Genomic DNA, 15,285 nt, shown 5'->3' on the forward strand with positions numbered 1-15,285 from the left:
TTATCTTGTAATTAAGTTTTTTGACTTATACTTGCCAGGCTCTGTCTCTTTAAGGATGTCACTGGTCAACTCTACTTCTGTGACCTCCAGTGTTACCCCTCAGTCCTCTGTATTTACTCCCAGTTCACCAGAATTTATTTCTCACCCATGCTCAGATTTCTATTCTCAATCTGTCTCTGTCTGCTTCACTGACAATTCTTTTTTTAATCTGTGAGACTTTTCTCCTACACACCCACATGAAGGTTCAGCCCAAAAATACCTCACTTCTTTTCTTTCTGCTCCTCCATTCATTGTGCTGAGTGTCTTTGGTAAAAAAACCTCATTTGCACCACAAATTAATCCTTTCCTTCTCTAATGCTGTAATTTGTCTATATAAAAATCTTCAGCCCAATCCAGTTTATCCCAATTCGCTATCAACATGTCAACGCTCACCCTAGATCAACTTCAAGATAGTCATTTTCATTGACGACATCCTACATTTTCAAACAAGCATTTCCATGCTTCCTTTTATTCCGCTTACAGATCTGCCCACAAGCATTTGCAATATTATCTCATTATCTTTTTTTTTCATAATCCACATTAAAATTCTCCTTTTCTTTGGTAGCTAATCTTTTCTCTGGCATAAAAAAAAAATCCTGCCTAAAACAGGGCCTACCATATTGATTAACATTATCTCATTATATGCTTGTTCTTTTTATCTATCTGTATCCCTGACTTTTTATTAACACTTAAATTTGAAGCACTACAGACTTGGAGCAATCTTTTTGGTTTATTTTGCATATTTATTAATAAGCCTGGGTCCTCATCTGTGACTAACAGTCTTGGCACCGCACAAACGTTAATTATCATCATCTTGTTGTTCTTTCTTTGTTGATATATAAGCATGTAAACTGGGTTTTGTTTTCTGAGTAGGACTGCCAGGGACGATCACTAGGAGCTCTGCTGGAAGAAGAAACTCAAGCACTCTTAGTAATCATTTTCAAACTCAAGGTTGTAGTCTTTTGTTTTTTTAATGTAAACTAAGGACGGGGAAATTTGCAGGGTAACTGTCAGGAAAAACGGTTTGGAAAGTACTAATTAGAATGATTGTGTTATCTTGTCAGATAAGCAGCATACACGTAATTTTTTTAGTAAACATATTGTAAGAAAATAAAAGAGAAATGAATTGCAAATTCTACTTGTATCTGTAACAACAAGGACAGAGGAGCATAGAACAGCAAAGTGACAGTCGGTCTCCGTGGAAGAGAGGGAATGCGAAATGCAGCCTCTCATCGGCAAATCTACCAAAGGGGAGAGAGGTCAAATGATGGGGCGACCTATCAAAGAATGGAAGCACCAGCATTCTCCTCCCAACTCTTCAGGAGTCGGAGGTATTAAATCATCCAGTCTGACGCCAGCACTTGGATTAAAATCTAACACGTTGCCATGCACTAACTCTATTATCAGGAAATGAAAGAGGAACAGAACATGCAAGCACATTACCATGACTGTATAAACTGTATCTTTGTTTGGAATGGGAATTATTTTAATGACATCTGAAGCTCTGTTTTTCTTGCACGAAATCTGGGGTGCGAACCTGAAAAATTAGCAGAAGGGCAGAAAAGCTTGAAAACAAGCTGATTGTGACAGTCCTATCAAGCAGAAAGTGAAAATGCAAATGAAATAGAAATTTTCTAAATATAGTTTAATTTATAAATAAGGCTTCACATCACAGATTTGTTTATCCTCATTTGGTGATAATTGTTCACAGCAGAATATATCAGAAAATTCTATAATAGGAACCACAGCCAGGAAATGTTAAATAATTAATCACCCTCCCAGCCACTTGCATTTCTGTTGATATAAATGACCGTATAATTCCAAACCCAATTATCACTACTTAGCCATTCCATTTTGTAGTTAAAATCCCACAAAATTAAAGTGCATCAATTGTTAATGGTAATAGACCAGACGAGAGATTAAAGATTATTTTAATGTTTATTTCCTGTCAGGAGTTTTTTTTGGCAGGAAGCACTACAGACAAAAGGCTGCATTAAGAGGAGATTCATACAATGTATTTAAATCTACTAACTTTTAAAAACCTTATGGTATAATTACTTGTTTAATCTACTTGCTCCCTGAAGAAACCAATAGGGGTTTATCAAGCTATTCATTCTTCGGAGAAATCAAAATATTCTCTTTAACTTGGCAAAAAGCAGTCCAGCTTACCACAAACACAATCCTAACAACAGAAGACCTGTAAAAAGGGATGGATTGTACTAAAATATAATGAGAACCAGCCTACTATCAGTTTTTTTCCGTGTAATATTCTGCTTGGTTTATCCCCTGTTACGACTGGCACTTTGTATTTGCATACGAGATTTGGTCCTTGGAAACGCACTTAAAACCAACACTTTAATATCAGTAAAACTTCATTAATTACAGAACTTTTTTTACTTGCCACAAAATGGTGATTTTTCTCCACTTTTCAGAGAAGTATTTATGCAAATGCATTATATAGAGAAATTCCTTAGTTCTGAGATTACTTTGTTTTCCTAAAATGCTTTATTTTATTAGAAGGCATTGCCAGCAAAACTGATGAACATACATTAACCCAGTGCCTGGGGCTCTGCAGAGCTGTGTGGGAGGGCTCAGGGAGCTGTGGCAGGGCTCTTACAGTTCCCTGTTTGCACTGACAGCAAGAGTAGGCTGGATTTTATGCGCTTGAAAAGGTCCTTCATCTGCATCAAGTTATAGACACGCATTCGTATCTCACGCCTTGTGTGAAGAAACCATCAGATTCGGAGCTGGCAATGATGGTGCCAGTTATTTTAGGCTTACACTCACATCATCCCACATTCCAGTGGGATTGGGGAATTCATTGATTCCAGTCCCTTTGCTCTAGAAGCAGGAATCTACACATGTACTAAGTACAAAAGTGGAGTGGGAAATATTTGTGTGCTTGTGTACAGGCATCCTCTTTCTTGCCCATTCACCAACACTATCCAGTTCTCCATAACTTACAGCCCAAGAACATGATAGTGCTCTCCACAATTGTTTTCCTGCAGGAAACCCTTCCCTTGCAAACACCCAATGGAATAACACACTAAACCATCACACAGGTAGCACAGTACACAATCACTCACACTCTATCAACAATAGACATTGTTGCTTTGCCTGTTTCAAACACTTCATCAAAAACACATTCACTCTTTGGCGAAAGTTGCTTTTCATTCTTTCTTCTCTCTACAGGAGAGCCAGCCAGGACAGGGCTGTGCAGCAACACTTGGATGTTGTCACAAGAAAGGCGTTTTCAGTCTGAAAGACCGTTCAGGAGGGCAGTGAAGAAGTCCTCGCTTGGCAAAGGTATCACTAATTTGCGAACAGTGAGTTTATTAAATGCTCAGTGGAGTTAACAGCTCTTATGTACATAAAGACACAGGTATGGGGAAAGAAGCTTCTAACTGAGCCAGACAAAGCAGCTGTTCACCCTGCAGTCCTCATGTTCAAGGGCTATCACACGGACGATGCACGGCTAGAGTAAAGGTGCACTGCAGAATTAAAATTGCTCTGTAAGGGACCTTTCACTTGTTTGCCTGGGTATAAAAAGAAAATAAATAGAGGAAAGCAAACCCCTAACAACATTCAGTCTCCGTCTCTGCTGAAATTTGTTAGAGCAAAGAGACATGATGCCTCAACATCCCCACAGGGAAACACTTCTTCCTAAGATCTCATCTCAATCTCCACTCTTTCAGTTGAAAATCATTCCCTCTTGTCCTATCCCTGTGCTCCCTGATCAAGAGCCACTCTCCAGCCTTTCCGGAACCCGTTTCAGCACTGGAAGCTGCTCTAAGGTCTCCCCACAGCCTTCTCTTCTCCAGGCTGATAAAGCCCAACTCTCTCAGTCTATCCTCATATGGGAGGTGCTTCAGCCCTTGGATCATCTCCATGGCCTCCTCTGGACTCACTCCAACAGTTCCACATCCTTCATGTGGACTGAGACTCCAGAACGGAATGCGGGGCTCCAGGTGAGGTCTCTCCAGAGCAGAGTAGAGGGGCAGAATCTTCTCCCTCACCCTGCTGATCAAGTTAAAGATATGCCAGAGATCCCAGCTTCTCTTCCCAAATGTTATCACTGTAGCAAAGGGCAAAGTGGGTTGGGTGTTGAGACCAAAAATTTCTCTGTAGCTTTCCACCATACCCAATGCTCCATCAATGAAAAGGAATTAATCTAACTCATGGAAATGAGACTTACTTCAAACCTGTAATGTTCTGCATCTTTATTTTTAAATTCTGGCTTTAATAATGGTCTCAGCGGCAAGTAAAGAAAATGTGTGAAATATGTGCCCTCTTTATAGATTTCCTGTTCCTGCAATTTCACTTGAATAATGGCACTACCTTGCCAGGTGAAGTTTTCAGTTTGTTTAACTCCAAGCAAAAGACAATTAACTTAGAGTAGGCGGTCATGAGGCTGTAACTGCTCACCAGCGCTACTCATGTCAGCTGCCACAGGGAGCAGCAGTGGTGCAGCCCTACTCGCCTGCAAGCCTGCCTGACTACGGCGATGGCCTTGCACCAAGAAGAAACTATCTCATGAGCAAAAAAATTTCCACAGCACTCTTGATTTAACACAGAATAAAATGAAGAGACACCATGCTGGACAAGCAGCTACAAATACAAGGTATCTTTTAATAATTTTTTCCTCTGAAGCCAAAAAAAATTGATATTTTATTGTCTTTTTTATTTTTTCACACAGTTTCTTACAATTCTCCCATTTCCTATAAACAAATTTTTCTTCAAAAGTCCCGTAAGGAAATTTCTATCCAGAATCTCTGCGTCTTGAGTTGTCCTCTGCAACCAAGGAGTTTTATGTAAGAAATGAAGTATCAGTCTTTCAATAGGAAGTTATAAACACTTGAAGAATGGATGATTTAGGTGAACGATAAAGACAAATCAGGCCTTTAAATACCTTCTTTGGGTAGAACTGATTCCCAAACTGGATTGGCCAATCCCCTTTGAGAGATGTTCAGTGCCGCTGTGTTTGCTCTCACAAACATTCTCATATCATCATATACGATTCTCAGAGTTGGCCCTATTTTGACATTTGTAGACAAGTGATCTGTAGATGCGACAATCACAGATCAGTATTTGTTCTGTCACTATTGATACCCTCATCTACAATCTGAAACAAGACAGAATAACTATGATCACCAGTGCACATCCAAACCATTGTAGTTAGTCCCACACACTGGCAGCACTACCTGTTATCCACATCAAAGACAGAAAGCACATCATTAACATCATTCTCTGCAACAGCAATGCAAGAGAATTCCTATAAAAGGTTGCTTAAGAGTAATCATGGTAGGCTCTTGGCATTGAGATGAGGAATATTAATTGTCCCAAACATAAAAGCATAAATGACATTTACACCTCTAAGCAAAGACAAAACAAATCAGCTGCCTAAGTACAATGTAATTGACGAGTCTTGGCGTACGAACATAGAGACAGAACTCAAGAACAGGAAAACTAAGACCACGTGTTATTGTCTAGTGATTCTTCTGTGGTTTTTTCATGTGCAAGAAAATATTGGGGTTTATAATGAATGCAAAAGCAGAACACAAAGCATACGTAAAGAGCTAATATAACACCTGGACAATAAGGCTTAATTGTGAAAGGATAATGATATAAATTAAAAGGGATGGAATAAAATCATTTAATAAGATTATGACATTCTAATCTTACTAATATCTGTACTGGAGAGTAAAATAAGTTTTCACTTGCAGTTTAACAGAACTGTTTTCATGGATTTCTGATTTTTGGCAATGCAAGTAAATAACTCTCATACCCTCACACCCATCACCGATGTTCTATGCTGTGAGATGTGATTCTCTAGAAAGCCAGAGCAGATCTCTCAATGTACTGTCTCTCACTGACCTCCAGCGCAAGCCTGCTCACGGTCTGACTAAAAGAATGTTCTTTTTGTTTGTTTCTGCTTTCCTAAAGAACTGCTAGCTTTATAAATTCACTGTGGAACTAGAATAAAATCCAATCCATAGCTTCCATAGCTATTGGCTTAACATCACCACAGAAAATAAAACACTAAGTGACTAAGGAGAGCAGTTACAGCACCAAGATTGCACTCAGGACTAAGATAGGGTAGGATAAAAGCTGGGTTTATGTGGTAATCCTTCTGCCTAGAAGAGTCTATGGAGAGACTGCAGGCAGGAAAGAGTGGGAAGTAACAGAATTCATTCAGCAAGAATACTATGGGGCAGGAATACTGACAAAAGGTTTACACGTAGCCCCACTGACTAATTTTCCATTGTGCCAAAATGTGCTTGTGAATATTAAATATTTATTCCATTTTTCATGCTGCTGCCATTTTCTCCTTCTCATATTTATTTACTTATTTTCTTTATAAACATGTAGAATTTACTTTTGCTGAATAAATAAATTAAAAGAAGAGGAACTAACAACAGACAAAAGGCTCTGGGAGATTAGCTGCTGGCAACAGGAGGAATTGCTGTTCATGGAGGTAAGGAGTCACCGACCATGGCGGAAATCTGGCAGAATTCCTGCATTTAGAATCATAGATGCATGACTTCAGCTTAGTGCACACAGATTTTTCTTACACAGTTGATTCTGTGGGGTGGGTTTTACAGTTGGTTTTAGTTTCCTCTCTGGCCATACCTCACTATTACGAGTTCATCAGAAATTAACCACTGACAGCTTCCCAGGTCTTTTATCAGTGTCAGTGAAGCTTTCAGACAGCAGATTGTCAAGCAGTGTACATCACGGCTTGAGAGAGGTGGTAGATGCCACATCCCTGGAAACATTCAAAGTCAGGTTGGATGGGGCTTCAAGTGACTTCATCGACTTGAAGACGTCCCTGCTCACCGCAGGGGGGTTGGACCAGATGATCTTCATGGTCCCTTCCAACCCAAAGCATTCTACGATTCTATGATCGACAGACAAACTGATTCCTGGGCTTAATCCTATTCAAACCATGAAGTAAATTCATCTGACCAGGTTCAACTCTGTGTATTTGATTCAGTGGAGTAGTCAGTAGAATTGTTTTTCATCCTGAAAGACTTTATTTTATAATTCTTCAATCCAGGACTCCAGGAGATGTTAAGATGTTAACTACCTGACAGAGTTCAAATCAGTGCCAAGTAGTTTATTACAGCACAGGTTTTATTCCCCGATTTCAGGGGACATGGACTTCTGATGAAAAAGGTAGAATAATTCTTGCCTCAGTGTGTAAAATCAAGATCAATTTAGTAACTCACTCCTCTAATACCGTATGTGCAAAGAAATAATTTAGACTCCTAGTTAATTTGAGTATTGAACCGAAATTCTGCAGCTGCTTTCTGCCAGTCCTGAAAACAGAAATTAATTTCAATGACCAAGCCGAATGGAGCGCTGCTCTGTCAGGTAATTAGTCATCGTCTTCTGCTGCTCAGGGTCTATCACTGTGCTAATCCATACATAAACGCCGGTATTCCCCCAGTCACTCACCATCTAAAGAGCTGTTTAACTACCTATTCCTCCCATTCAATCCTTTCCCAGATATCAGCTGCAAAATGAGCATTCTTTCATGTTTAGCTTTCTTCCTACTATTTACTGCCAGCAGAATTAATGCAACTGATTTACATTTGCTTTTTTCTGTTTGATCAAGTCTGCTGTTGATTAAGTAGAGCTTAAGGGAAAAAATTATACTCATGCAGCTTTCCTACTTGACTTGCCACTTTATTAATGAAAGGAGCAAGGATACTGATGGCCCAGAAACTACAAGTGCAGCAATTAAAGGGTATGTCCTTCCAAGCTTCTAATTAAAAAAGAGTTCTTTTGTATTAAAAGATATAGTTTAGTGTCATATTTATATCTAAAGCTCACTTCTGGTGTTTCACTTTTTTCCTTTGTTTATTCTTTTTAAACAGAAATCTACTGGGAAAACTTCGATCAGGCAGAAGAAAGAAACTTTCCCCGGCAAACAGTTCTGGAAGCTTTGTTCCCAAACAATAGTCCTCATGATAAAACAACAAAACCAATCCCATCACTGCCCAGATCCTCCCCATCACGCCTACTGGGTTTGAGGGGCAAGGGGAGGGGCTTCAGGGGTGGATTCTGGGAGAAGCCGCTAGATGCTTCCCCCATGTCCGACAGAGCCAGCACCAGTGGGCTCCAAGGCCAAGCCCACCAGTGCTGGTGGTAGCACATCTGTGACAACATATTTAAGAAGGGGAAAAGGGGAACCGGCAACCTCAGCCAGAGAGGAGTGAGAACATGTGAGAGAAACAACTCTACAGACAAAAAGTCAGTAAAGTAGAGGGTGCAGTCCTCCAGCAAGACTGCTCCAGCGTGGGTCTCCCACGGGATCATGAATCCTGCCAGCAAACATGCTCCAGCGGGGGCTCCTCAGATTCAAGAGAACTGCAGGTCCTTGAGACAGGTCATTTTGGCCATATAAAGATAACTAGACCCTTCCCTCCTCCTAACACTTTCTTACTCAGTATCTAAATTCTAGATTCACTTTTTTTTCATGTCAAGTATTTATGTGAATGATGTACTGGAGTTTCTTTGTGCTTCTTATCCAGCTTGATTTTTGCAATTTCTCCTTCAGAAACATCTGAAGTTGTAAAATTGCCACCATCTTGTCATTCTGTTGTGTCAGTCCCTCGCACATTGATGGCACACCTTCAACATCAAAACTACAAACAGACAAATAAACGACTCCTATTTCTGCCTAGGACTTTGGTCTTGTGGTGTGAAATTCATCTGAACATGTGCAACAGAAGTCTAGCGTGTTCTGCGAAATCGAATTTTGCACGCGTACACAGGTTAACTCTACAGCGCCCATGGGGTACGTTCAGCACAAAAATCAACCTGCCTGCCCCACATCCAAAGCATCCTGCACACGACTCAACAGTATATCCCCATCTACACATCACGTACCCCTCCCAGATCTCAGCGCAGCACCGTACTTCTCTCATTTAGCTACCAGGTGTTTGGAAATCCTTGGGAAATTATATTTTTAAAAATATTTTCAAGATAAAAGTTATAATCTAGCATCCCATGCAAGTAAGGGCAGGTACTTAATGCATTGAAAATCACTTCTCCTTGCACTGATTTTCAAGAGAGGAAGAGAAATAAAACATCTTCAGCCTGATCTAGTGGGACGTGTTCCTGCCCATCACAGGAGGGTGCAACTAGATGACCTTTAAGGTCCCTTCCAACCCAAACTATTCTATGATTCTATGATATTCCCCCTCCTGGCCTCTATCTCTCCCAGCTGAGGGTGGTGAGAACTGCTGTGATTGGATTAGGGAGCTCATTTTGTGTATTATCCAATTCGAATAGGCAGAGAGAACTGCACATTTAAGGGCAGTGAGCTTTACTTAAAAGAGGTGCTAAAGCGCATCACAGAATTTTTCAGAGCTGGACACAGCGGCAGTAAACACCAGGGGTTCCTTAGGGCTAAGGGATATGGTGCTGCTCTGCCCACAGCTCTCCCTGAGCCATCCCAGACATTCCCCTTTATGTTTGCCCAGAAACTCCAAACCCCTTGTGGTGAGGGGGCTGGAGTTGTTCTCAGGGACCTTTTGTGACAGAGATTTCTCAGTCAGTTCCAGTTCTAAGGTGACTCGTGGCAGTGGTGACCCTCCCAAGTACCACTTGAAAGACACAATAGCTTTAATCTTTCTCAATGGGATCAGAAGAGCTCTTATGTCTCCTCTGATCCTTTTTCCCCTCCAGCCTTACACTCCTGGCACCACTGAAAAGTCAGAACCATTAAGTTGGTGTCAAGTGGCTGTGCTATTCATATTCTGTGATAGTCAATGACAATTAACAGTGCCATTCAGACCAGTCAGGTACTGTATTACACAATTGGAAAATTGATCTTATCTGGGGCTCAAAAATCAGCAATGTTCAGCCCTCAACTCCCAGGCAAAAAGAAGAAAGGGGAAAAAAAGCCGGAGGGGGGGTGGGGTGGGGAAGTATTGTCTGACCTCGAGCCCACCCAACCACCAGCCATGTGCGAGGCTCAGACACAACGGAGAGAGGGAGGAACATCTCCCTACGAACGTAACCTCTGGTCCTTAGCACCCAGCAAAACGATGTTTGAAAGGAGACTACAGATTCGACTGAACACTTACTGATCACCTTCAAAGTTGTTATTGCAGGCAAAATGCAACATCCTAGAGCTGCTGATACAGCAGAAAGCCCTGAGCGTGCCCATGCCACCAGCAAGGGCCCACACCTACAGCATCGTCCCCGTTCCTCGCATCCCCGTTCCCTGTACTGGCACGGAACGGCTATAGTCATCAAAGATATTCCTAGAAATGAGCGTAGATGCATCTTTCTTCTAATGAATTACTGAATGGATCCGAGAGGAGAGGATTAACAAATACCTCTCTCCACTTTGGAAACTGAGACTATTTTCCTACACCAGTGGCTCTCAGCATTAACTGCAAAGCGGTACAATAGTTGATTACAGTTTAGACTATCAGCTTGAAACCACAGGGGGAATTTTAGATAGCAAAACTCAATTACCTAGCTTGAATTTGTCTTTGTTTTCCCTTCCTTTCACTCCAGGAATAAGGTACCTGTACTAAATACCAGAGAGCAAGGCCTTACAGACAGCGCTCTGGAGACCCATGTTCAGATCCATTCCAGAGGAAAAAGTCACAGCCCCAAACCCACCTCCAGCGCACGCAGAGAACAGCTTGGATTCCACCAGATGTTGCACCCAATGCCAAGTTTTCCTGGGGAACCAAGAACAGCCTGATGTCTGTTCATCATTTTACCTCACAGAATACAATACAAAACCATCAGCTGGCGTCAGTTCTCTGGGAAAAGTCTCGGATTGTTGCCTTAATGAAAAACATAGAATAGGCACAAAGCCACTGTAGTTATACTTAAAAATCAATACTCCCTATTGGCCTTATAATATCTGCTTTAAAATGTGCACAAGCCTCCAAATAAAAGCTAAAGGGTTTATATCTCAGACTTTTAAATGTTTTCTACAATTTTAATATTTTCAAAATAACGTGAAACGTTTTGTAGGATTCTCTGCTTGGCGCTGAGATTCTCTTCTAGTTTTTATTTCTTTTATTGAGAGGTAGAATAAAATTCCCAAGTTGCCCCAGTGCAATTAAAATGACTTTTATTCATACAGTTAGCTCTCCGTCCACCACAAGCATCCCACAATACTAATCCTTTTAGGCCCTGCTCCAGCAAAGCACTTTACTGTGCCTTATTCTTAAAATTACAAGTCTCCCAGCTGATTTCAGTACAGTTATATTAGGGATGAACTTGGCCTACTGTAGCAAAAATCATGTTAAAAATACAGTTTGAAAAACAAGCAAGGAAATTGAAAGCCGAAGGAACTTCAATATTTCTCCAGTTTAAAGTAAGGCATGACTGGCATGCATTTGAGCACATCCAACGAGGGGTATTTCTGTACAGTTAGGCCAACTCAGGTAAGAAGTGTTTTTGTATCAAAGATGCATTGATTTCAGATCTAGATGGTTTCAACAGGCTTCTTACACCCAACTGTTACAAGGACAGGGACATAAAAATGTCAATTACATAAATAAATCTGTAAGTACTGATAAATGCCCAAAATTAAATAAAGTCACTTCACTCTAAGAGGCTTTGCAGCTGATATGGTTGTAAAACAATAAGAAAACCATCATAATTTGCATTTTTATAGCTACATTCATCAATAGCTCAAATATTTATCGCAAACACTAACCTACTACGGGCAGGAACTGTGTGATGGTTGAGCTCTGCTTTTGCTGGAAAGACCCTGAGCCATGGCTGGACACTTGGCTATAATCAAAGCTTAAATGGCTTAAATAGTCATTGCCTTTGGCTACTTTTTTCTGCCTTGTTTTGCTGCTGCAAGAATTTATATGAGCATGCAATTAAGTGAATCAGGAAAGCGATCTGAAATATAAACCACTGAATATGCTGACTGTAATGAGGAGGGCAGCTCAGAGAAGTGGACTCTGAGACTGCCTAAGATAGCACCGCTCCAAAAGAAATGTGCATCAAACTGTGCATCCTGAGGTTCAGAGCAGCAGCCAGGAGCAGAACCGTAGGTTTCACCAGTTTATCCACATAAACCATGGGGGTATACTGGGATGAGAGGGGACATTTCTGGAGTGCCTCACACAGAGCTCCTGATCGCTGTGGAGGACTACAACATTTGATTTGCTGAGGATGGCTAAATATCCCACGCAAGAGGGCTCCATGTGCGAGTGTTTCCCAGTGCCTTCCAGCCTATTTTCCCAGGCTCACCAGTGAGCCTTCCTACCTGGCTCACAACAACATTGCAAAGTGTGGACTTTACCACCATTTAAAGCAGTGCCCATGAGAAAGACAGAATATATTATGTACGTGAATTCCTGTGGACATTGAGAAGGAATAATGCCCCCCTATCTGGTTTATCCTGAACTGCAATAAATATGTGGGGTTTTTTTCTCCAGCCAAGGTGCCACAGTAACCCAAACGACAGTCATATTACAGTTATAAAAGACAACTTTAAGAAAGATCTTACTGCAATAAAAGTGAGGATTTTTTTTTCCCTTGGCATCCCAGCTTGCCATAGAAATGAGTGAGTTGCTGAATTTCTGCCAAGTCAAGATGGTTCAGCATGCTATTACATTAGTCTGTTTATACAGAAACAGCCAAAAATAGGAAACACACAGAAGCTATTAAAGATATTGTCCTGCAAGGGAAATATTTGAATGGTTTTGTTACTGCGGCTGGGAAATAAGATATGAGTCAGTATTAATGTGATAAAGAAGTTAATGTGTTCTAAAGCAAACAGCTAGTTTCTTCAGCTTGTCTCTGAGTTGACAATAAAATAAATGTACAGACAATTATGTAGGGTTGGATGAGCCTACAAGTAAGTGTATCCAGCTTAAAGCTCCGTGCTGCTGGTGGGTTAGAATTGAAACTCTGTTATCGAGTAATGATATGCTAACCCCAGGTAGTCTCCAAAGAAAATGGATGATTCAAAATGCCATGCATCACCGGATCGGTAGAAGAATGGTCAATAGTGTTTAAGCTATTTGAACTGGGCAAAGAGAATTCCATAGAAAAGTTCCTTCGCTTTGACCATTTTGCAATGAGTTTCAATTTTGACATAGTCTAACGAAAAATAAAAACGCCTTGGGTTTTTATTTCGTTTTATCTTTAGTCAGCACAGTGGCAATATCTCGTAGTGGACTTGCCTAGTGTTTTAAAGAGCCGGCACAGAGGAATTTTGCCTGTCCTACATGTGACACTGAGCAGTCATTCCTGAACACAGCCATGCGCAATCCTGATGCCTTGACCTCCTTCTCCTGCCCCCTCCCACATACAAACCTAACTAGTTCCTACATGGCTGTAATGCCTTAAAACTACTAACATAAAGTAAACAGACTATTCTATTGTATATTCTCTTGAAAATATATATATATTATATATATACACGCACAAATAAAAGGTGCACGTCTGTTCTCTGCAGTAACCCACTTCTTCCACGAACCTTTAGACCACATACAACATCCCTTAAGGGCCAACACATTTGACCAGTGAAGAATAACGAGTCCAAAGCTAAATGACTCTCCCACTGAGAAATGCTCCTCTGCAGTATCTTCCTTTTTATGGGGAGAGTGCCCTGGGCCAAGCCAAGCATCTTGCCTGATCTGAGCTCACTTAGTGGGACATGAGAAGAGGAACAGCATCTTAAAAGTGCTCATGGGCACTTACCCAGCTCCATGCAGAATGAAATGTTACAAGTACACAGAGGCATTGGATTAGCAGGGGCCTCAGAATTCTACACCTCATTTCTAGAGAGACTGGAAACCTCACCTCGAGTCATTCTGCCCATGTTATACACGCACAGACATGAAGCACAGCACTCAGAAGAGGAAGCAGCTGCAGAAATCTTCTCAAGGTAGCACAGTTAAATAGGTTTGCACTGAAAAGGCAAAAACCTGCAGGTGGTACAATGATATGTACGGCAAAATGTAAGAACTCGGCAATAACTAGCAGCCATGTATTGGAGTCGGGCTTTTCCCTGGAATACACCTACTCAAATCCAAGTCAAGCTGTTCCATTAACAAATCTAAAGACTGTTAGCGATTTCGAGGCCACAGTTGCAATGTATCTCTGGAATAAGTATAGCTTACCATTCAACTCCACAGAAATCAGGCTTGTTTATTATTTCTTGAGCCTAATTCCTTACTTCAGGCAATGAGAAGCATGGCTTACATGTTCCCTGATACCAAGTAGATAAGGACAATAGTGCTGCTTTGATGCAGAGGACCCTGCAAAGGGCATTTGCCTTCCCCAGCCTGTTTCTGTGGTGAACATGCAGTCCATTTCTAAAACAGGAATCTCTTTAGCTGGAGCATAACTTTGCAACATCCTCGCGGTATCTGCAGCGATGTAATCCCAACCCAAACATTTTAGAGCACATATTGCTGTTCTCTATGTATTCCTCCCCATGCTTAAAGCATGCGTTGCTGTTGTTTAGACAGAACACTGGAGTCTCTATAAACAAACAGATTCAATTTATCACTTGTGATCGAGCACTAAGCATCTGCCTTTTTCAAGTGGCATAAACTACCCGCAGAGACATAGCAGTGACTCTGAAATGAAACAACAGACACAGGAAACATAACGTGCCTTAAAGATGTACATGAGGTTTAAAAATAGAGAACTTCCTTTTGCAGTAAAGGGACAAAGTTACAGAAAGAGAGAGCAAAACATTTGTACTTGGAACTGGAAGGAGGAGAAGGACCTGAGGGAGTTTTACTGGCCATGTGTCCTAAACCAAACGATGCCTTTTAAACAAAAGCACCTCTCGCTGCGTTTCATTTCCATAGTGCAATGTCTGTACAAGACAACGGCAAAGTTTAATCTTTCAAAAACAAATGCTGAAAACAAATGCATTCAAAAATACCCAGCCAAAGCTGTGTTGGTGACACAAATGTGAAAAATGGAATTGGAATAAACTGTGCCAGAAATCTATTTCTAAAAATATGTCTTTACAGTGGTGATATTTATAAATTTGACATACTCTAAAATTTAGCTCACTAAAGATTATTTCTATGCAAATACGTATTTCTCAAACCCCATAAGCGTGCGAAAAATCCAAAACACATTTCTTGAAAATCAATTTCTGTGCAGTACAAATGTATCAAGTTAGCGGCAGCGTGCTGATAAATATTAAAGAGGTCTGCGTTGTGCAAAATGAAAACTTAGACCAGGATACGGCAGCACAGGGCAGGGGGAACACAACACAGC

The 15,285-nt window shown here is 40.9% G+C and overlaps 1 protein-coding gene across 12 annotated transcripts in view; it reads right to left on the reverse strand.

Moving 5' to 3' along the window:
• The window catches only part of WWOX (WW domain containing oxidoreductase), a 547,784-nt gene that overhangs the window by 301,449 nt on the left and 231,050 nt on the right, over nucleotides 1–15,285 (reverse strand). Inside the window, exon 9 of one of the 12 annotated variants that reach the window (XM_054078618.1) lies at nucleotides 1,483–1,576. The exons of 10 other annotated variants lie outside the window; for them this stretch is intronic. In XM_054078618.1, the coding sequence (XP_053934593.1) occupies nucleotides 1,526–1,576 (51 nt within the window). In that variant the 3' untranslated portion in view covers nucleotides 1,483–1,525. Of the gene's footprint in view, nucleotides 1–1,482; nucleotides 1,577–5,056; nucleotides 5,099–15,285 lie in introns of those variants that run through there. One more of the 12 variants, XM_054078620.1, reaches the window with a different exon arrangement.

The sequence above is a fragment of the Cuculus canorus genome, chromosome 13, assembly GCF_017976375.1.
Source record: "Cuculus canorus isolate bCucCan1 chromosome 13, bCucCan1.pri, whole genome shotgun sequence".
NCBI classification, from domain to species: domain Eukaryota; kingdom Metazoa; phylum Chordata; class Aves; order Cuculiformes; family Cuculidae; genus Cuculus; species Cuculus canorus.